Genomic DNA, 20,393 nt, shown 5'->3' with positions numbered 1-20,393 from the left:
AACCACCTGTGTTTTTTCCTTTTGGAGTACATACTTCCCCTGATGTGTAAGAGCAGATCCATGTTAGTTAGTATACCTGATTGAAATAAGTTCAGCAGTCCTTGTTCATATCTTACATGTTTAGTGATGTTCTAGATATTGTTACTGCAAGATGCAGACTGTATCACCAAACCTCTTTTTCACTGATGTGGACCTTTTGCAATGTTTCAAAATGATTTTAACAGGGCAACTTGATCAACACACTAAAAGAAGTGCGGCCAACATCTCACATGGGAGTTCCCAGAGTATGGGAGAAAATCATGGAGAAGTTGAAGGATGCTTCTGCTCAGTCAGGATTTCTGAAGAGGAAAATGCTGTCATGGGCTATGTCAGTCAGCTTAGAGAGAAACCTGAACTGCTCAAGCAGGTAAGTATTATTATGAGCGAGATCTCCATCATCTGGAAGTAGCTATCTGCTTAAAAGAAATATCAAGCTTCAGTGAGACTCTCTAAATGTAAACAGGTAAAATTTGGCCTAGCAACACTGCAAATATAATGTAAGATGGAGGATATAGCTATCAATTACAGTAAGCTAATCTTAAACCCAAATGGGCTTAAGGGTTAAATGGGTCTCTCCATCTTCTCCAAGAATGTAGTTCCACTAACACCTCCGTGAACTCTGTGACTTCTGTGAGTTTAACTGGTTTTCAGCTGGGAGAGGTCAGACTACCATGTGACTGTGCAAGTACTAGTTACTGGTATGAAGAAAGGGCATGAATTTGAAGGAACTGTGTGAGAAGGGGAAAATTCTCATTTTGAGGGCAGCCCAAACATAAACTCTCTCATGACAATTTGGAGTATGCACCATGGGAGCAAGAATACCTCATCATGATACAAACTCAGGGACTATCCCAACCCCCTGAATTCTGTGAACTCTAATCTGTTCTGAGTAACAGGTGCTCTCCTGGATAAGAGTGCACAGATAAAGAATATTGTATAAATTCAAATATTAATTCACAGTTCCAAAGTTCTTAAAATGTGAAATATGAAGTGTGAAATTATTTAGTGAAAATGGAATTTCCAAAGATACTGTGCATTGATATTGATTTCCTTGTCTGATCTTACAACTCCTCGGATAAATTGTGTAAATTTCAGATTTTAGTGGTTCTCAGAGATTCATTTAACTGATAAAGAATCAGGAATACCAGAGCTTAGTCTTATGCAGGATGCTTTTGTAGCCTCTTTTTCAATTTGCATTATTCTGACACCTTACGAGTTGGAGTTCACTTGCAGTGAAAGACACTGATTAAATGAAACAGGGAGAAATAAGTTACCTGTTCTTATTGATGTGACTTCTTTCAACACCCAAAACCAAAAGGCAAATGTATCTCTAAACCAAACTTGCATCTGATTTTGTTATGGAAATTCTGTTTCTTCCTCTTAGTACTCTCTCTTCTTCTTTTGTGTTTTATACTCAGCAGTGACCTAAAGCAGTTTTGGACAAGGTTAGCAGACTACTTGGTGCTTGCCAAAATACGCAATGCTCTGGGTTTTTCTTGCTGTCAGAAGCACTTTTGTGGTGCTGCTCCACTCAATACAGAAACACTGTATTTTTTCTTGGGTCTGAACATCACCTTATACGAGGCCTATGGAATGAGTGAGACCACAGGCCCACATTGCCTGTCTGGACCATATAATTACAGGCAGCACAGGTAATTTTATAGTTAATTTTACATGTTACATTTCATTATATCTATGAGAAAAGTATTCACTGAGTTCAGCAATGATGTTACCACATATTTTCTCTCAACGCATTGCCAGTCTGCTGTGAGTTTGGGAGACAAAACATTCAAGTCAGAAACTGAACACATTGCTTCCATAGCACACCAAGTCCAGAGCACTGAAAGTGATCTACAGCATTTTATGCAGGACATAGTTATTAAATCAGATGTGTAGCATAGCCCTGGCCCATGGCAGGATAACTTTCAAATATGAGGCCTCAAAGAGAAAAGTATTTTTATGCCTAAAGGTATGGGGCGGGGTGGGTGGGGGGAACAGGAAGCACATGGCAAGATACACAACTGAAAACTGACACTAATACTTTGATAGGTTCAGGGATTTGGTATTGTAGATGTCTTGCCAATATTAAATTTAGTATTTCAGTGTTCCCTGTGTGTGTTTCTGCTCTTCCCCAATAGCTGTGGCAAACCGGTACCTGGCTGCAGAGTGAAATTGGTGAATGAAGACACAGAAGGCAATGGAGAAATCTGTTTCTGGGGAAGGACTGTTTTCATGGGTTATTTAAATATGGAAGACAAAACAAAAGAAGCGTTTGATGAGGATGGGTGGCTGCATTCTGGAGATTTAGGAAAACTAGATGAGGATGGCTTTCTCTATGTCACTGGAAGAATTAAAGGTAATAAGCAAAATCTTGTATCTTATTTGTAGTAACTATTCATCACTATTCAGTCATATCAGATGTGGTACATCTAAATAAGTGTTTTTCTTTTAATGCCAGCAGAATTTATCTAACAGGAAAGAAAAATAAACTTCCCAATAACAAAACTGTGGCATCATTTGTTTAGGGAAGGTTTCCCTCTAATCTGTGATAGGTGGAGATAATTCAATTCCTACAATGAGGCTTTTCATCTCCCAGACCCTTATTCATTATTACTAAGAGTAAGTCATATAAAATAATAATGCAGGCTTAATGTGTTGTCTTTGATTCTAATGATCCATTAAGCTCTTCCTTTGAATCTTGCCCACTTGTCTTAATTACACATTAGAATGTTTAGACAGTAACAGAAGACAGCCTTCTATTATATAAAAGTTATTGCTGTAGGTCAAAGTTAGGTTCCTCTGATGCCTTAGGCGATTTGTTTGCAGAGGCCACTACTGAAATTTGAAAGCAGAGGGAGAGCTAAAGCAATAAACCTGGGTATTATTACAGCATATAGCTTGAAGTCTCACTTGAGTAACACTGGTTGTTGGTGCTGTGGAAGCACTTTTTCAAAATGTGTGTTTGTAGAGTGAGATTTGTCATGGTAGACATGTAACAGAAGAAGATGTAAAAACTGAGTAACTATCATCTTAGAATATATGATGAATCACTAGGGAGAGAACGTGGATGAGTGAATTTGTCATAAGGTGACAGAGTAGCATATTAGGCATCAGGACTCCAGTAGATGCTATTAATAGCCTGCACCAAATGCAGTTATCTTGATTTTAATTTGCTTTCTCATCTGATCCATTTTTCTTTCATGTAGTTATTAACATCTTCTAGTCTCATTCTGTCATAACATTTGTGTTGTGCTCACATCTTCCTTGATTGTTGAACTAATAACGCTTACTCTAAATTACAGGATAGGATACATCTGGGATAAAATATAAGCATCTGTCCAGGTTCATTCAAGTTTTAAATCCAAGTCCAAATAAGGTAAAATGTAATAGAATGTGGTAAAGAAGCTCTTCTTTAGTGACTTCTTCCTTTGGTTGATTTGTTCTTACAAGTTTTAGGACTCATTATATTAAGCATGAAACAGTAAAAGTTACTTTTTGATATCTGAGATCCAGAAAAGTTGCAAAGCACCAAGATTTTGCTAGAGAAGCCCATACAGGGAGTATCTGTGTAGTTGTGCAAAAAGTTGTTACAATTATTAGTTTCCTTGATCAGTTGGGAAAAAGCTGACATTTCAGTCTGAAAAACTAGGATAAAAATGGCATTAGGGCAAAAGGAAAGGAAATGAAAAGGAAAAGAAAACCTCTTACAAGTTTGATACACAACAACTTTGCTGTATTTAGGTGGTTTGATAGAAATCTCTCTTTCTGTAAACAAAAGTTATGCTTCCTCAAATGTACTCACTGTGTTGACTAGGGAGAAATAACATTTGTAATTATGAGATGAATGCGTACTCCTTAACAGAATGTTGAGTATGGATTGGGAGTTATTTCTGATCATTGCTGTTCTGGAGCAGTAGAGATGTTAAAGAACAAATGTGTGAGTGCTGAAAGGGTGCCATATTCCCTTGATTGCATCTAAATTCTTTTATCACTGGCAGGGGATTGGGAATCAACCCAATCTTTCATACATAATCTGCATTGTTACACAAAGGACTGGTCTGCCATTAACCTGTGTTATTTATTTCTTGAAGCATGTTACTTATTAAAACCCTGCCAAGACCATTATTTGAGGGCAGTGAGAAGTCAACAGTGTAATGAAAACAGCGTTGAAATTTACTTGGATAATTCTCAGTCATGAAAATTTTGGTAAATATGTGTATTATACTTCAGAATGAATGCATTCAAATAGAGTTACACATTCCCTTATCAATGGTCAGTATCCCTAACATTGTTTACAAACCTCAAAAATAGTAAGATTCCAGTCAGTCATTATACTCCCCTCATGTCAAGAGTAGGGCAGGAATGACTGCTTCAACTGTGAACTTCCTCTCCCCGATCTTGACTTGTCCCGATCTTGACTTCTCCCTCCTCATGTTCCTTTCCCTTCTTTCTACGTTGCTTCTGTGGAGCCTTCCTGTAGTAGTAACTTGCTTTTGTCTGGCCCCTATTGGTGACTCTAAGAATTAATTATGATGTTAACCATGAACTTGCTTTTTGGTGAGCCAACAACAGTAAAATAGAGAGTGAATCCTATGCTAGTTGGGAAGAGATGACTGCTCAGAGAAAAGGTATGTGTTATACAACTTATGAGACATAACAGTTACTGGATTGTATAAAAATATATTATCCTATATGCAGTTGGACTAGATGATCTTTGGAGGCCCCCTTCCAACTGAAATATTCTGTATTTGGAGCTTGTTATAACGGAATTTGCATTGTGTGTACATGGGAGCAAATGTGTTACGTGGAGGGAGAATTGAAAATCTGAGCATATACTTGAAATTATCAGCATTGCTATTTTGAAGAGAATCATACTGACAATAGGTTTAGTTCTTTTTGAAAACCATGAATTTCTGCATGTCAGAATAAGAAATGAGGATCCATCCAGGAATGAACCTGTTCTTTAGAATTTATTTGAATTCAACTAATAGCCCTTGCTTATGTTTTTTTTTTTTTTTTTTTTTCCTCCTAGATTTGATTATTACAGCTGGAGGTGAAAATGTGCCTCCAGTTCCAATTGAAGATGCTGTGAAAAAAGAACTCCCAATTGTTAGTAATGCCATGGTGATTGGAGACAAAAAGAAGTTTTTGTCCATGTTATTGACCCTAAAGGTACATTAGTAATAATTTCAGTGAAACTATTATACTGCACCTAAAAAAATGAGGAGGATTGTGAACCATTGGTAGAAAGACACAAAATTTGATAGGAGGGCATTAGTTAAAGAAAAAAAAATGCATGGGAATTACAGACCAAATCACCATGATTTGAACTTGTTATGGTTAGATGATACAATGATGAACAAGGCAGTGTTGAGCTAAATGCTCCTCTATAATGATGAAATAATTGGTAGGTTTGGTAGAAACCCATGGTCATTAGACATATTTTATGTGTTTCAAGTCTGTTCATGTCTTCTGCTTTTAAGCCTTTTTTTTTTGGCATTTGATAGCTAAGTAGAAAGAAAATGAAGCACTACCATCTATAGATAGATGTTTCTGCTTTTTCAGGCTTAAATTATATTTGGGTATTGGTGCTTGGTTGCTTTGATTCTTAAAAGTTAGGGAGAACCTGATCATTTAATGATCATTGATGTAATAAATATTTAATGCCTTGTAAGAGAGAGCATCTGATGATTTTCTTTATCTGATATTCCAGAGTGTGCTGGACCCAGATACATCAGATCCCACTGACCTCCTCACTGAGGAAGCTAGGGATTTCTGCCAGAAGACTGGTAGTAAAGCCACTAAAGTATCAGAGATAGTAGCTACAAGGGATCAGGCAATCTACCAGGCCATTCAGGAGGGAATCAACAAAGTCAACGTGAATGCTACAAATAGGGTTCATTGTATTCAAAAATGGATAGTTCTGCCAAGAGATTTTTCCATTTCTGGGGGAGAACTAGGTAAGGTTTACTAATTTATCCTAATGAGCACACACAGTAATGGGGCTGCTGATCTAAGAGTATTCAAATCCAGTTTCAAATGCCAAATTCTGGATACAACCACTAGAGGGAAAAGAAAAAAGTTATGCAGTATTTTACAGAATACAAAAACTGGAGTTTTTGCTATCTGTACATATCTACAGTAAATACGATCTTTTAGTGTGCATACAACTCTGTGGCTAAATTTGAGATTGCTTAGGGCAATTAAGCAATTCTAGGTAATTCTTTAAGCATTAAAGTATTATTAATTTACAGTAATGGTACCAAAAAGTCATCTTAACAAAAAAATGGAGGATAAAGTGAAGGATTGACAACAGAGCACCAAATACATTATCAGGCTTTTTTGAATAAATGGGGAATTGTTTAAAAGGTTTCAAAACTGTCAGCCTTTTAATTACTTTTGGAGGTGGGAGTGGGAGCTGAAAGTAGTCAATCACTCCCTTATCCACAGTTGGCTTTGAAGTGCTCAGTAGAGGGAGGCAACCTTATGTACAATTGCTTCTCCTTTAGCAGGGACCTATGCTAACAGAGTAGATACTCCTCCCTGCAATGCACTTTAGTAGAAAATGTTATGAACCAAAGCTTAAACAGAGTAGAAATTTTTGTTTCTGTTTGTGCTATTGTGACTAACATCTTCCCTTTAGGTCCGACAATGAAGTTAAAACGGCTCACTGTGCTTGAGAAATACAGAAAAGAAGTAGACTCCTTCTATCAAGAGTAAGAAGTCTTTCATCCAAGTATTAAGGAAGATCTGTGAGCTAAAGTATTTTCTAATCATAAGTATTAAGGAAAACTTGTTTGTTTTTGTTATGTAGTCTAGTTTCACTAGAAAACTGCTGTATTTAGTTACTCCTGATACTCACCTGATAGTTTGTCCTGTTCGTATAGAAGCATTTACAGTGTGTCCTTTTTCTAATACAGCTTTTACTTTATGCCCTAAATGAACAAGATTAAAGACATCCTCATGTTATGTATGAAGTGGGTAATTCCTCTAGACTGAAACAAGGAAAATCATTATGCAGTGATTTACCTTTTGTTGTTGTGCAGGAGGTTGCCTGTAGCTCATGCTTTATTTTAGTAGATCAGTAGTGTTAAGCAAAACTCTTACACTATTCCAGGGATAGATGATTATTAAAAAAAAAAATAAAAATCAAAAGGCCTCTTTTTTCCTTCCAAGGGAGAAGTGTATTTTCACTAGCATACCATTTTGGAGCCTAAGCACCACTTCTATAATGGCTAGACTTCAGTGAGACTTTTCTGAAAGCAGCAGGTCATCACTTCTTAAATCCATGTTGAAATAAGCTTTATTTCCCCTAAAAACAAGCAATCCAAGAAGTTGGGGGAATAGCATCCTAAGAGTGAAAGACAAAATATAGGAGCTCTCACATAAAAATAAGTTTGTGTTCTAAATTGTACTTTGAAGAGTTTACAGGACTTTTTAAAGCAAAAATGTTTAGAAGGAAAATTCATCTCTGTTACAACAGTACCATCTTGTTTCAATATTCATGTTGTAATAATGCTAACATGGGAACTGTATTTCTTCTTCCCCTTATAAAATATAAATCCCATCATGTGAAGTGCTAAATGGTTGGGTAGTAAGTAATATTTAGCAGAGTTAGAATGGCTAATAAGCAGGGAGACTACAGTTCTTGATTTAAAAACCAAAACACAAAAAAAAACACACAAAAAAACCACGTTGCAGAACAGGATATTTTCTCTGTGGAAGTTCCATGATCAGTTTTAAACATCTTGTAAATTTAGGTTGTTGCAAGTACCAACAATCAGATCAATGCATCAGACATGACAGCAGCCTAGGATTACAAAAACAACAAGCAATTGGACTTGGAAAACTTTATTTTTCCCTATTTTGTGCGTAATTGTACTTCAGGAGTTCTTAAACAAGATTAAAGGAAACAACACAGCCAGCAGCTTGCAAAACATAGAAGGAATTGTCATCTTATTCACCAAAAGCAGAGTGTATAAGAAATAAAGCTCATTGTCCCTCTTCCACATTAAGCTGTATAAAACAGCTGAGATACTTACTACATAGAGCAATGCTAGAAGACATTACCCAACAAAGTTGGAATTCTGAAACAACCAGCCTAAAGTCTCAATGAAAAGTAACTAAGAGGAGTAATACCTACTAACGGAATAAAGCTTTAAGAAGTCTGGTTCTGTTGCTAGGTATAATCCCATGCTATAGCCATGAGTTCTAAAAATGTGCATTTTCTTGTAGGATATGCTAATGGAAAGCATACCTTAAGACATCCAGGTCAGGGTGGCTCATGATGACCTGTATGTGATGAAGGAGGGAAGGAAAAGAGGTGCTTTTGTGCTCGCTGGGCTTGGTAAGCAGGAAGAAAAAAGAATTTGAGATTCCCTCGCATAGGGATGAAATGTATTTCTGAAATGTAGGCACCAGAGCCAAGCCTTCAACTCTATCTTAATCCCTTTAGGACCAGTCCCTTACAGTCAGAGTTAGACTAAAATTACTAGTCAGTGCAATGAGATACACTGAACAGATTGCATAAAGACAAAGTACAACACAAAAAGCAATACAGCAGAAGCCATAAAACATTCAGTATTAATTGGCAGAGTTAATACTTTTCCTTCACAATATATGACAAAAGTAAGTTCTTATAATTTTCTCTCTTTAGAACTCTGTTGTAAATTAAGCTGTGCTTGAGAGGAAAATGTTTAAGAACAACTTCGGTACAGATGTGAAAAATAACTTTGTTAATATTCTCACACCTAGCTGGTTCGTTGTTTCTTTATGTACATAGACTAAATGTTTAGATTTTTGCACTTCCTTATTCATGCCTTTCAAAGACAAAGCTGTATTTCATGAATCAGAGCATCTGGAAGTGTTTTTTCATTGCTTCTAATGCAAAATTGCTGTTATTTCATACCCATTTCTTCTTATGGAGGTTATATTGTGCTATTGTTAGGCTGAAAACCTGCCTTTTGAGTTTCAGTAAGACCAATAAAAGTAGGCTTTAAGCATTAAGGTGCCATTAGAATTCACTAATTCTGTTAACGTTATATTCACATAAATTTTCTTTGTGGAAAGTGAAAACCAGCTAGTTGAAATGGTAGACAGTTACAAGAAAATAAAACAGTTCACTTACATAACAATGTTCACCAGCTAGAAACAAATGAAAGCAGGCACAAGTATTATCTGTAGCCATTTGGACTAAGTTTATTAATGAAGAGACCCTTCCTAAAAAGTTTGCTCTCAAGAGACAAACAAAGTTATATGCATATAGATACCAGGTTACATAATGTACTTCTGTGATGCATCCTTTCAGAGTTATTACAAGCCGTATGAGATGTTTAATCTGTGTCCTGTACTCTGCGGCAGATCTCCTCTGTGAATTCTGAGCACTTTGCATTACCTCCCAAGTCTTTTGTCAAGACCTGAAGGAAGAAAAAATGGTATTAATAAAACATTTAATTTGGGTAGTCCTGCCTCTGCAGTTTTATCTTCTACATGTTGTATGTGGGTACTGAATACAAATAAGAGACTACATCACATGTGAGTTTTTCCATGTAGCTCTCATCAATAACAACTACACAAATTGAGGCAAGTAGAGAAAAATGAGTATGAACAGGGAACACTTATCTCAGTGTGAGATTTCGTCTTAACTACAGGAAGAAAGCAAATTTGGCCAAAGCTCTCAAAGAGAAGTATTCTTAACTTTTTTTCTTAAAAAGTTTGTCCTTTGGAAGTAAAATTCATATATGAGAACTCAGCACAAAGCTAACTAAGAGTATCATTCACTAAGGTTTTTGGGGATTTATTTTTTCCAAGGAATCCCACACAGAAAAAGCACACGGACAGCTCTCAAAATACTGCATGTTAACAGTTGTCTCATGTTTGCTTAGTTGCTGTTTTGCTTAGAGATGGAAAAACAGATAAACTTCCTTCAAGTACAACTCCTGTCTGGCAGCATGAATATAGTAAAATAATAAGAAAGTGGGCAACATTGCTTGTCCAACCTAGTCAGATTAAAGCAGTCTAGGAGGTAATTTAAAAATCATTAGTTCTCCCCTTGTATCACACACACAGATCTCAAATAGCTTGGGGTGGGGAAGGGGAGAAATGGCAAGCATGAGAGGCAATAAAAGGTTACTATTTTAGAATCTTGTCATTTTAATTGCATTATGCTTTTTCAATTTAAAAAGATTCTCTCAATTGTGAGCATGTAATCATAACATCGTAAGCGACTAGTAAACAAGTAGCCATGTCACAAAACTTGCACTGTTATCTTCTGTAAAATTACTGACCTGCAGATGGAGAATTTCATTTCCAGAGCAGTAAATGGGAACTTTACGGGAGCACCTCTTTATTCACTTGTAACTTTAGTTTTTTGTTTGTTTGATTTTTAACTGGCTCCTACACACAGCAAGGTAGCTGCAAACAGACCACTTATGAAATGATGACAGCTTTTTGTTTAAGCATGCTTGTTACTTTTAATTACAAAGCAGCTTCTCATGCTCTTGCCCCAGATAATTGCACTAGCATGGCTAAGTACTAATCCTCTTTAAAGGCAATCATGAGGATCTTTCCAATTATGTTTTGAAAAGGTGGAAGTCAGTGTCGGTGAGTGAACCAAAAGAACTCTGAGCAGAAATTCAGGTCAGGATTCAGAGCAGAACTCATTCCTCCCCCCTCCTCCCCAGTCCCCTTTGGGTATAGAATCTGGATAGAGTTTACTGCCCAAGGGAAAGTGCAATGTTAAGGGAAAAGGTAAGTACCGGATATAATTTTGCCCTTAACTGTTACTTAGTAATCCATAAAGGAGCCAAAGTAGTTAGGAGTAAAAAAGAAAGTGACCTGAAAAATAGGAGCAGAAGTATTACAGTCAGCACTGAGATAGGTGATTAAGCCTGTAAAAGGCAAATGACTGTATTTCACTTTAGGGTCCCGATTTTAACATAGATGTATTACAAACCTCACAAGGAAAGTAACACTGGTTACTTGAATGTCTAATCCCCTTCATGAAAAATAGAGATCCAGTTCTAGTTTTTAGAGCTAGTGGAAATTGAGACATGAGGAGAGCTACAGAGTATCCCTCTTACAGAGCTGGGCAAACTTGATACCACTGAGAGTAACAATTACTATAAGAGAACAGTTGTGGTACTGCTTATGATTCAGGCTAGCAAAACAGGGCATATGATGTTTTGGTGTTGATGTTTTAAGTTTTGCTATGATAGAATATTATTTTAATTCACTTTATGTATTTGCACATCTTCATGTTACCTTTCCATCTTTAATTGTATCAAAGCAAGCTGTCTCGATTTTTGTGGCATGCTCGTGTAGTCCCATATGACGCAACATCATTACAGCACTCAGAAGAAGGGCAGTTGGATTTGCCAAGTCTTTTCCTGCAATATCTGGTGCTGTTCCATGAACCTAAAAAGAAAAGTGAACCTTGCTGTTACAAAGTTACTATGTTGATAAAAATGTCCTAGTTAGTTCAATCGTGCAACCAACTTGAAACTGAACAAATAGTCCATAAAAGAGCAAGCAAAATTGTGTGTAATACATGTTCTATTTTTTGAGTAAAATTTTAGCTTCTTCACAGTAAAGAATAGTTTTACAGAGTTTCTACTTTAATAGCCACATCAAGTGTCATGGAGGTTTTAGATTCTCAAGTTGAGACAAAATTATTACTACTATACCTCTAATAGGAATTCTTACCGATTCAAAAATTGCAACTCCATTAGCACCAATGTTCCCACTTGGCGTTACTCCAAGACCCCCAATCAAACCAGCACACAAGTCACTAGAAAAAAAAAAATCCACAGGTTCTTTCCACATCGTTTTTCTTCAGCAATGTATTAAAATAGTTTTCTCATTTTATTTTGACAATAAAATATTCGAACAGAACACTCTAAAAATGATATTATGAAAGAACAGATCCTGTTAGCCACTTGTATTCCACTGCAACACTTGAGAACTTGCAGAACTACTAGCAAGAGAAGTTTCAATAAGGAAGAATAAAAAGGAAATTCTAAATAGTAAAATAAAGCTGATTAAGACACAGGCACAAGGTACTCAAAGCACAAAAAAAGTCTGTAAAAGCCTCAAGAACTAGCAAAAATTCTGATGTACTATCTATACGTATATAGAAATTGAAGTCTTATTTCCCTTGAAGAGGCCACAGAACCACTTACTGTATATAAAGGCCTTTAAAAAAAACATGGAATAATTTTGATTTGATTAAAGGAAAAACTAGTAAACTAGTAAAGTTTATTGTATGAGACTTAAGGAATATGTTCCAAGTGGCACAAGACTGACTTTACCCTTCTCTTTACTGAACAGCCCAAAAGTCTTAATTCAGACATCAGCAAACCATCAGACATTAGTCATTTGCATTTAGGTTCCTCCAGAATTAGCATGGGAAAGGACAAACCAACTCTGCCTATGGTTTTCATTCTGTATTGTCAAAGCTGAAAAAACCGATAAGGCTCTTAAAACTCTGATACTTTAGCACAATTTGTTGTTTCCAAGGTACCTAGTAGATGACTAAAAAGCAGAGAAGTTTGAATGAGCTTGCAGAACAATCTTTTCAATTAAACTAAATTAACTATAGTTTAGAAAAAAAAAAGGATAAAGTCTAAACTTGTAACTTAAGGTATTTAATGCTTCAGGATAGAGATTCCTTCTGTATCTATTCAGGCCAAGAAACCTTTGGCATTATGTTTATGCTTTAAAAAAGCACAGGGGGTGACTTTCCCCAGTGACACAAGTGCCCTTCTTCAAAGAAAAGACTCAAATTTATTGAAGCTTTTTGCAAGTATGAAGTTGACAGAATATCTACAAGAACTTTAAAATTGGCAATACTGAACTAGGTAAAGGAAGTTGAAATAATACTGATGATGGGACTGAAACTGATCTGGTATCTTCCAATTAACAATGCAAAGTCTGCTGTGAGGGCCCTATGGACTCCTCTACCAGTTCTTAAAACTGGAAGTAATTACTTGGAATCTGATTTTTCTTTGAGGCGACAGATATCCTTATCAGTGGGAGAATGCCATCTTAAGAAGAGCTGAATGAACATTTCGTTATAAGCATTATCTGTACAGAAAACAGGAGATGAACTTAAAAGATTTAAATTGTCATTTAACTTTCAATCAAATTCCAAGGCTGTTTTCTTAAATCTCTACTTGGACATGCAAAGAGAAGCGGTGCTCTGTTATACTCCGAAAAAGTTCAGATTAAGATACTTCATTTTACTAAGCAGTAGTAATTGAGTTTACACTCTACTTAACCATTTTGACAGAATGAAAAAGGTCTGGTGATGGACTTGGCTTTCAGGACATCAAGTAGCTGTAGCAGAAGTGTTTTTTAAATAGTTCAATCTCAAAGTGAAAAAAAATACAATACAAAACCCAAAAGCTGCTAGGATATTAAGAGGCCATACATTTCAATCTTCAGAATCATTTAACTTCTATGGATAGCTTGCTTTAAATGTGATGTTCCCACAGTCATCTTACATAAGCTTTCCTAAAGCTTAAAAATAGCAAGTTTTCCCTGCTATCTATCCAAGCATTCTGTGCTACAATTTGAGTCATTAACTTTGTCACACTTCTGGAGAAATTTCTCCTCCACCCAACCCCATCTGAGTAATATTCATAGCCTCTACCTCCAGAAACTTTTTTCTTTTAGTAAAAAGCACCTATGAGCATCTAGCTCATTCCAACTACATAGTAATAACAGAAGTGTAATAATACCATCCTTTCTTTCCATTCAGAGCCTGATCTGTGAAGTTTTAAACTCTGGGTGCAGAAAATGGTCACCCATTTGGCTAGCATGTAACTGGATTGACTTTCTGGAACAGTATTTTACATACTGATATAGTTTAAATCGAAATCTCCATACCTGAGGATGTCACCGTACAAGTTTGGCATAACAAGCACATCAAATTGTGACGGATCCTGAACCATCTAGAAAGAAGTATATTTTTATTAAGGCTAAGAAAATTAACTGAAAAAAAAACACACAAAAACCAGGTAAATACTCACATTCAGACACACAGTATCTAGATACATTTCATTAAATTTAATATCTTTACAGTTTTCTGCTGCCTCCCTGCATTTTCTCAAGAAAAGCCCATCAGACATTCTCCTGCAATTAAGTGAGAGAATACAGCTGTTACTGTAAAGTAAACAATATATTGAGGGAAAGAAGACTGCATGCAACAGGGATTTAAATAAAGAAAAACAGAGTGCAGACACCTAATCGCTGGCTATTAAACCCTTATGTTAAATATAAATATTTTTAACATGGTACAGTCAAAGAATTTAACCCTTTTATATTCCCACCTAAAATGTTTTTGGAGCAGTGGTTTAACTGTCATGCATTAATTCCCAAACTGACTTGTTCTTTTACTAAAGGCTTACTAAATGTGTACAGGTGGTGACATGTACTATCTATCACGTGCAGCGTGACTCAGTTCACTATGAAGTGCTTTGGAAGCTGTAAAAGACACTAGCTATTTTCATCCTCAGTTTTTTAAATTCTTTTTCTTAGCTTATTTTTAAAGTAAGAGCTGTGGGAAGAAAGTCAGCACTCCCATAGACTTACTAATACAAGTATTAGCATATAGTCACTCCAGACCTATTAATAGTAGGTCAGTATTGTCCATTTTATTTATGAGGCATTTACTTCACCCATTTTACTTACTCCTGCTAGTATTAATGTTAGACATTTGAGGAAAATTTAAAGTGATTTATAAAAGCTTATTTTTTGTTGTTCTTAAAAGGAAGTTTCAACATACATAATATTTGCCTTGTGTACAGCAGTAACGTGGCTTCTCTGATTGTTTCTGGCATACTCAAAAGCAAACTCTGCAATACGCTTGCTAGCTCCCTCTGTGATTAGCTTGATACTTTGCACGACTCCTTCAACAATCTGAAAGACAATAGTTGCATTGCTAGTAGAAAAGGAAGCTTATTTTTTCAAACCAATACTATGAACGTTTGGAACAACAAAAATAGTAGAATTTTCAGTAAGGCAGTCTGCACAATGCATACCACAATAAAAGACCATTTTTGTGGGTAAAGAACTTAAAAAACACCACTCAGCCTCTTAGTAATAAAGAACTGAGATGGGCAAAGTTATTGTTAACAAAACATAGAAACCCTGCCAGAAACACAACACTTCCAGCAACATACCACATGTTCAATTCCACTGTATTCGCCTTCTGTGTTCTCTCTTATCGTGACAATGTTTACATCTGTGTAAGGGGTTTTGTATCCTTCAATTGAGACACAGGGACGTACGTTTGCATAAAGGTCAAAGGTTTTACGCAGAAGCAGATTCATTGATGGGTGTCCTGCAGCAATTGGGGTTTTTAAAGGGCCTGAAAGAAAAAAAAAAATAAATAAATAAAATGAATGAGATAAAACTACTCCACAAATTTCAGAGTTGAAACTCCAGGTAAAGTTCTGTGGCACTCTGACAGAAGAACTGCAAACTCCTATGTAACCCTTACACTGAAATGCAACAGGAATACTCTGTGCCATCAAGAATACTACAGAGTGATATAAATTAGCTGTTCAAAGGCCAAACTGTTTCCCTCATTCACATGGAACAGGAGTTCTTAGAAAAGGTTTTTACTGAAAACAAAATGAAGATACTATTAATTGAGAGTATAATTATCACATTCTGTTGTATATCGACTACCTTGGAAATGCATTCTGTTTAAAGTCCAAAGTTGATATTTAGCAATGCCCACCTTTATCATATTTCCTAGAAAATCTGTGACACTTACTGCTTTGACATGAAGGACTGTTTTAAGACTACTGAAGACAACCTGACAGACCATCCCCAAGAATTAGCCATTATATTACGTTACTGATGAAGGACTTTTGCTTTAAACCAAACTCACCATAAAACAATATTTAATACCTTAGTGTTAACACCCAAGTACCTTTTAATCCCATTTTGTTTTTATCCATAGATTCTTTGGCATCCGGAGGTATCATCCACTTTCCTCCTGGTCCTTGGATAGCTGTAACATTCCTCTCTTCCCATTGAATAGGAGCCTAAACACATTTTCTCTATGTTAACTTCAACATCAAGACTTTTGCTTCCACTTTTAGCTCATTTTTCTCTGGTGAGTGACAGTAAGCATGAGATGCTTGAACTTGAAAATAAGAACAACTTCTAAAACACATGTAATTGAAAATGAAATAGTACAATCAATATACTATACCAGCACAAATTTCACCATCACAAGGTGCCTCCCTAGTAATGATATACAGGTAGCATGAGAACTGCATTTACATGCTAATTCCTTTAATCTGTTAGAGTTCTCAAGTTCCGTGTATTCAAGAGACACAAGACATCTGAAAATGGAATTCATTCAGAACCGATCACACAAACTGCCTGGAAGACAGTGCATAACATGGATATATACGTTATCTAAGTGGAATCTGCAGGTGTTTCACAGTGCTTCCTGAGTTTTCATTCACCGTGGGATTCTTCTAATAGGAAGTGGGCTGCCACCTATTCATCAGGAAAGGCCATAAAGGAAAGGGTGCAAGGTCTTACATAAGCAAACAGAACCAATCCAGGCTTAATATACTAGAAGAAGAATCCCCTTTAAAATGAACAGATCAGAGTAAGGACTGAAACCTGCACTCATACACAAAGTTAGGTTTTACTCTGCCACACATCCTGCCTCTCTCCCCAAAAATAGCCCTAGCTATTATAAGCTTTCATGTGTAATTAAAGATAACTTAACCTTTTCCAAATCTAAGTTGGACAGTTGTAATAAAAAGTGAATATGCTTTGACACTATTACTAATAAGGAGCAATTTAACAGCTCTTCAGGAAAGAATGCTATTTTCTTCCAAACAAACGATACAAATTCTCATGAACTTCCTGGGATAAGTAGAAAAACAGTTCTCCTGGGACTGTTTTCATTATCACAATGGTGAATGTGATTTAACAGTGCAGCAGAATAACTGCAGTAAGGTTTCTAACAATAAGATAGTCCCTTCCCTTCACATATGCTTTGATCTGCACTGAGAAGTCACAACGCATCAAAGAACGCCCTATCAGTCCCTCAGGATTGCTACATCAACAAGATGATTTCACATGATACATTGAGTTCACATTTCCAGAACTTCAGTGCAACATTTGCTCTCAAGTCACTACTACTCTGCCAGCTAACACTTTCAAACACTGCCATGAAATTGCAATACTATCTTTTAACATCTGAAGCTTCAGACTGTTTGTGTTGCCAAGAAGTTTTAATAGCTTAAACATGACTCAATCATTTGGAAGTTAAAAACATTTATAACTATAACCTAGATAACGTCTGTTGTGGTAGTTAAAGCTACAGCAAGACAAATAGACTTACTTTGGCAGCATCAAAGATCTTCATGACAGCAGCAGAAATTTCAGGTCCTATGCCATCTCCTGGGATTAAAGTTACTGTTTGTACCTAGGCAAAGAAATATAAGTAGTACAGCTAATGAATGCTATATTCAACACAGGAAACATTTTCATAAGTTGCAGAAACCAAGTAACTACTAGAAAAGAAAGTTTGAGTTACCAAAAATCACTATGAAGAGTAGCAATATTGGACAGAGAAGCAAGAGTGAGGAGCTTTTTTTTCAAAGGGAGCATGCAAGCATTTTAAGAGAACTTTTTAAAAATTTGCCTACTGTTCTTATTTTAGAACACAGATTTAACTTGAAAGACAAGTTCCTGCTCAGAACTACTTGAAATAAGCAATCTCAGTATGCTTTCTTCTTAAAAACTGGGGAGGAGACAGCACTGCCATCTATTTTCCATACATCTCCAGTATTATCAACATGCTGTGTAATACTGACCCATGCTAGGAAAAGACCTAATTTACGAAGAGCTTAAAAAGATAAAAAACATATCTGAACTTCTCAAGCAGTTCTCTAAAAAAATGCAGGCTCATTTTTAATACTGTCAAGTTCTTTTTCTGCCGTGACTTTCTCAGTTTTCTTTGCTTTATCTTCAAACAAATGAAATAAATTGCACACCCTAGGCTCACTGGATAACAGGGGAAGAAAGTACTCTGCTTTGATTAAAAAAATGTATTGATGATTGCTATTTTCATCCTCCATGCCCCAAGTCTTCATTTTATTTATAGATTTCCAACATTTTTGCAAGGGATCATTACTACCTACAAAAAGGCAGCTGGGATACAGCATTAGTTGTCAAATCCCAACTAGACTCAAGTGACAAGATATGCTGCCATCCTCCTCCAAAGAGGATGGATACTCAGAATTTCAGAAGGTTTTATCTGAAACAATAACGTCGTATAAGCAGATCTGGAGGAGCCTTACCTTCTACATCTTTCTATACTGTGTAAGACACAAGCTATACTTCATTTTCTTCTCTCCACCATCAGTTCTAGAAAACTTAGAATTAAGAGCCGTGATTCTTCCTTAAACTTAAGTCCTGCTTAAGGGTACATACATTGCTGCTGAGACCTGCTTCTGCCTGAGCAGTTTTCAAGGCCATCTTCACTGAAAAAAGGCCTATGGGTACCTCAAACACACACAAAAAGAAGGTAAAACATCTACATGGAAATGCACAGCCGGTGTCTAAAATATGTTAAAGAAGGCCTTGAAAAGGCAGAATTGTGAATGCGAAGTACTCTAAAAGCAGCAGGATTTAGAGTAAATCCAGCGTGTAGCAGAATGTCTGCGAAATAAAGATGAGAAGCTTCTCAACAATCTTCCTAATGTGCCCGTATTTGCCCCTTTCCCAATGAGTTTCAGACTGGCTTACATCCATATTTTGGGAAAAGGTTTCATGCCACTGTCTTTTTTTATTTTATTTTTTTACTAGAGTCCTTTAAATTAGCACTTACTCTTTTATATAAAGTAGCCAAGAGCAGTGATTAACCAATATATATCCAGTATGGCATTAAGAGCCTGTACGTTCACTATTTTAGGCCTTATTTTTTGAGAAGACAAAATTAATAGTAGCAATCTTATAAAAGTCAGTTTCTGGCGCTGTTTCTTGAGAAACTTCTTAAACGAAAAAGGAAATGGTACTATCATACTCACAGCACTACCAAAACTTCTGGTCACCTGTTTTTGATTTTTGAAAGCACCTAGCAATCGCGAAACCTGCAGAAACACAGAACGAGAAGATGCTATCTTACTGCACCAAAGGGATTTTAAAAAGCTGACAGTATTGCAGCAACTGTACATTTTAAAGTCCTATCACTTTAAAGTTAGGTCTCAAACTAGCATACAACTCGAAAGAGAGCAGCTCGCGTCTTGCCAAGCTGCTCACAAGCATGCCGTGTACCCGACTCCTCACGCGGGTATTCCTAGCACGAGGTCAGGCCAGGACAGCCTCGCCGTGCCGCAGTGCCAATCGTCGTGCCTGGAGGTGAGGGGAAGCAGCATTAGTCCTTAGGTGCTACACGCTGGGAAAACGGCTGCAATAACTCCAGCTAAGGAGATGATACGATGAGGCTTAAGATGGCAAAGTGAAAGGTTCGTTTCACCAACACCGGCACGTTCGTATTGAGGTAACGCTTCCAAAGCCGATTTCCTGCGGTGCAGATTCCTGCATGGAAACCTGGGTGCGTTAGTCCTCACCCTTCCCACACTGCTGCTTGGTGCCGTAGCCCTGTGCGCCCAGCAGCCTACGAAGAGCGTAATTCCGAGGCACGCGGAAGACAAAATTCACCATGGCGATGGCAGCCCCTGCCTGCGCGGCTCCGTCCCCGACTCATGCCGGCAGCCTGACGCGCGCAGCGGGCACCAGGCCTGCAGCGGAGGACGCGGCACATCCCGAGCCCCGGCACGGCACCGGGAGCGGCCCGGTCCCACCTCAGGGTGGGGGCTGCGCGCCTGGCCGCTCGGAGCGGGCCAGCCCGGCGGTGCGGCCGCCCTGCCACCCCTCCCTGCCATCCCTCCCTGCCGGCAGCGCAGCCATCTTGGCGGGGCCGGGCCACCTCAAGGTCACGGCAGCGGGAGCCGCCCCGCAGCGCCCTGCGGGCTCCGGCCGCCCCCTCCCCCCCGCCGCGCTCCCCTCAGAACCGGCGGTCACAGCCCGCGCCTCCCCCCCGGCCCGGCGCAACCGGCGGCGCTCTCCCGGCCCAGCCCCGCACCTACCGCGGGCATCCACGCGGCTGCAGCCATGGCTCGCCCGGCGCCGCGCCCCAGCAGGCCCCGCAGGCACGGCCACAGCGCCCGCAACCGGGAGGAGCCCGGCACCGGCACCGGCACCGGGACGAGCCCCGCCCCGGCAGCGCCGTGCGCATGCGCCGCCTTTCCCGCCTTGCGCTTGTGGTGGTCCCACTGAGGTGGGGGGGGGGGGGTGGGACGCGGTTGGACCCT

At 38.1% G+C, this 20,393-nt stretch overlaps 3 protein-coding genes across 11 annotated transcripts in view; 2 read left to right on the top strand and 1 right to left on the bottom strand.

Moving 5' to 3' along the window:
- The window catches only part of ACSBG1 (acyl-CoA synthetase bubblegum family member 1), a 35,075-nt gene extending 27,370 nt beyond the window's left edge, over positions 1 to 7,705 (top strand). For 3 of the 7 annotated variants that reach the window (XM_035335435.1, XM_035335429.1, XM_035335434.1), the window contains 6 exons: positions 225 to 406; positions 1,458 to 1,691; positions 2,178 to 2,395; positions 5,072 to 5,211; positions 5,753 to 5,999; positions 6,683 to 7,705. In XM_035335435.1, coding sequence (XP_035191326.1) covers positions 225 to 406; positions 1,458 to 1,691; positions 2,178 to 2,395; positions 5,072 to 5,211; positions 5,753 to 5,999; positions 6,683 to 6,759 — 1,098 coding nt within the window. In that variant the 3' untranslated portion in view covers positions 6,760 to 7,705. Of the gene's footprint in view, positions 1 to 224; positions 407 to 1,457; positions 1,692 to 2,177; positions 2,396 to 3,341; positions 3,416 to 5,071; positions 5,212 to 5,752; positions 6,081 to 6,293; positions 6,629 to 6,682 lie in introns of those variants that run through there. The other 4 variants (XR_004753470.1, XM_035335430.1, XR_004753471.1 and 1 more) reach the window with 4 other exon arrangements.
- A 169-nt stretch (positions 7,706 to 7,874) lies between these two features.
- Positions 7,875 to 20,315, bottom strand: IDH3A (isocitrate dehydrogenase (NAD(+)) 3 catalytic subunit alpha). 3 transcript variants are annotated; one of them, XR_004753473.1, is made up of 12 exons: positions 20,169 to 20,315; positions 19,107 to 19,169; positions 17,417 to 17,500; positions 15,980 to 16,094; positions 15,222 to 15,409; positions 14,825 to 14,958; positions 14,070 to 14,172; positions 13,927 to 13,991; positions 11,743 to 11,827; positions 11,302 to 11,454; positions 10,326 to 10,452; positions 7,875 to 9,455 (listed from the first exon to the last, which is right to left on the bottom strand). XR_004753473.1 is itself a non-coding variant. In XM_035335442.1 (11 exons), the coding sequence occupies exons 1-11, from the start codon at positions 20,193 to 20,195 to the stop codon at positions 9,372 to 9,374; spliced, it is 1,077 nt and encodes a 358-aa protein (XP_035191333.1). In that variant the 5' UTR covers positions 20,196 to 20,314; the 3' UTR covers positions 7,875 to 9,371. The 3 variants fall into 3 exon arrangements, 2 of the variants coding, with proteins under 2 accessions (XP_035191333.1, XP_035191331.1); XM_035335442.1 differs by lacking the exon at positions 10,326 to 10,452 and having other exon boundaries at positions 19,131 to 19,169; positions 20,169 to 20,314; XM_035335440.1 differs by lacking the exon at positions 10,326 to 10,452 and having other exon boundaries at positions 20,169 to 20,313.
- The window catches only part of CIB2 (calcium and integrin binding family member 2), a 42,828-nt gene continuing 41,913 nt past the window's right edge, over positions 19,479 to 20,393 (top strand). Inside the window, exon 1 of the mRNA XM_035335456.1 lies at positions 19,479 to 19,544. The gene's annotated coding sequence lies outside the window, so the exon portion shown is untranslated. The remainder of the gene's footprint in view (positions 19,545 to 20,393) is intronic.

Source organism: Oxyura jamaicensis, chromosome 10, assembly GCF_011077185.1.
Source record: "Oxyura jamaicensis isolate SHBP4307 breed ruddy duck chromosome 10, BPBGC_Ojam_1.0, whole genome shotgun sequence".
NCBI lineage: Eukaryota > Metazoa > Chordata > Aves > Anseriformes > Anatidae > Oxyura > Oxyura jamaicensis.
This window is presented reverse-complemented; position numbering and strand designations above follow the sequence as displayed.

Bases quoted from the DNA above. Each gene is read 5' to 3' on its own strand.
- IDH3A (XM_035335440.1), bottom strand. From the start codon at position 20,195: ATGGCTGCAGCCGCGTGGATGCCCGCG. The intron at 13,992-14,069 runs GTGAGTATTTAC...ACTTCTTTCTAG, and splicing joins TAGATACTGTGTGTCTGAAT to ATGGTTCAGGATCCGTCACA. The intron at 9,456-11,301 runs GTAACATGAAGA...TTCTTCCTTCAG, and splicing joins ATACAATTAAAGATGGAAAG to GTCTTGACAAAAGACTTGGG.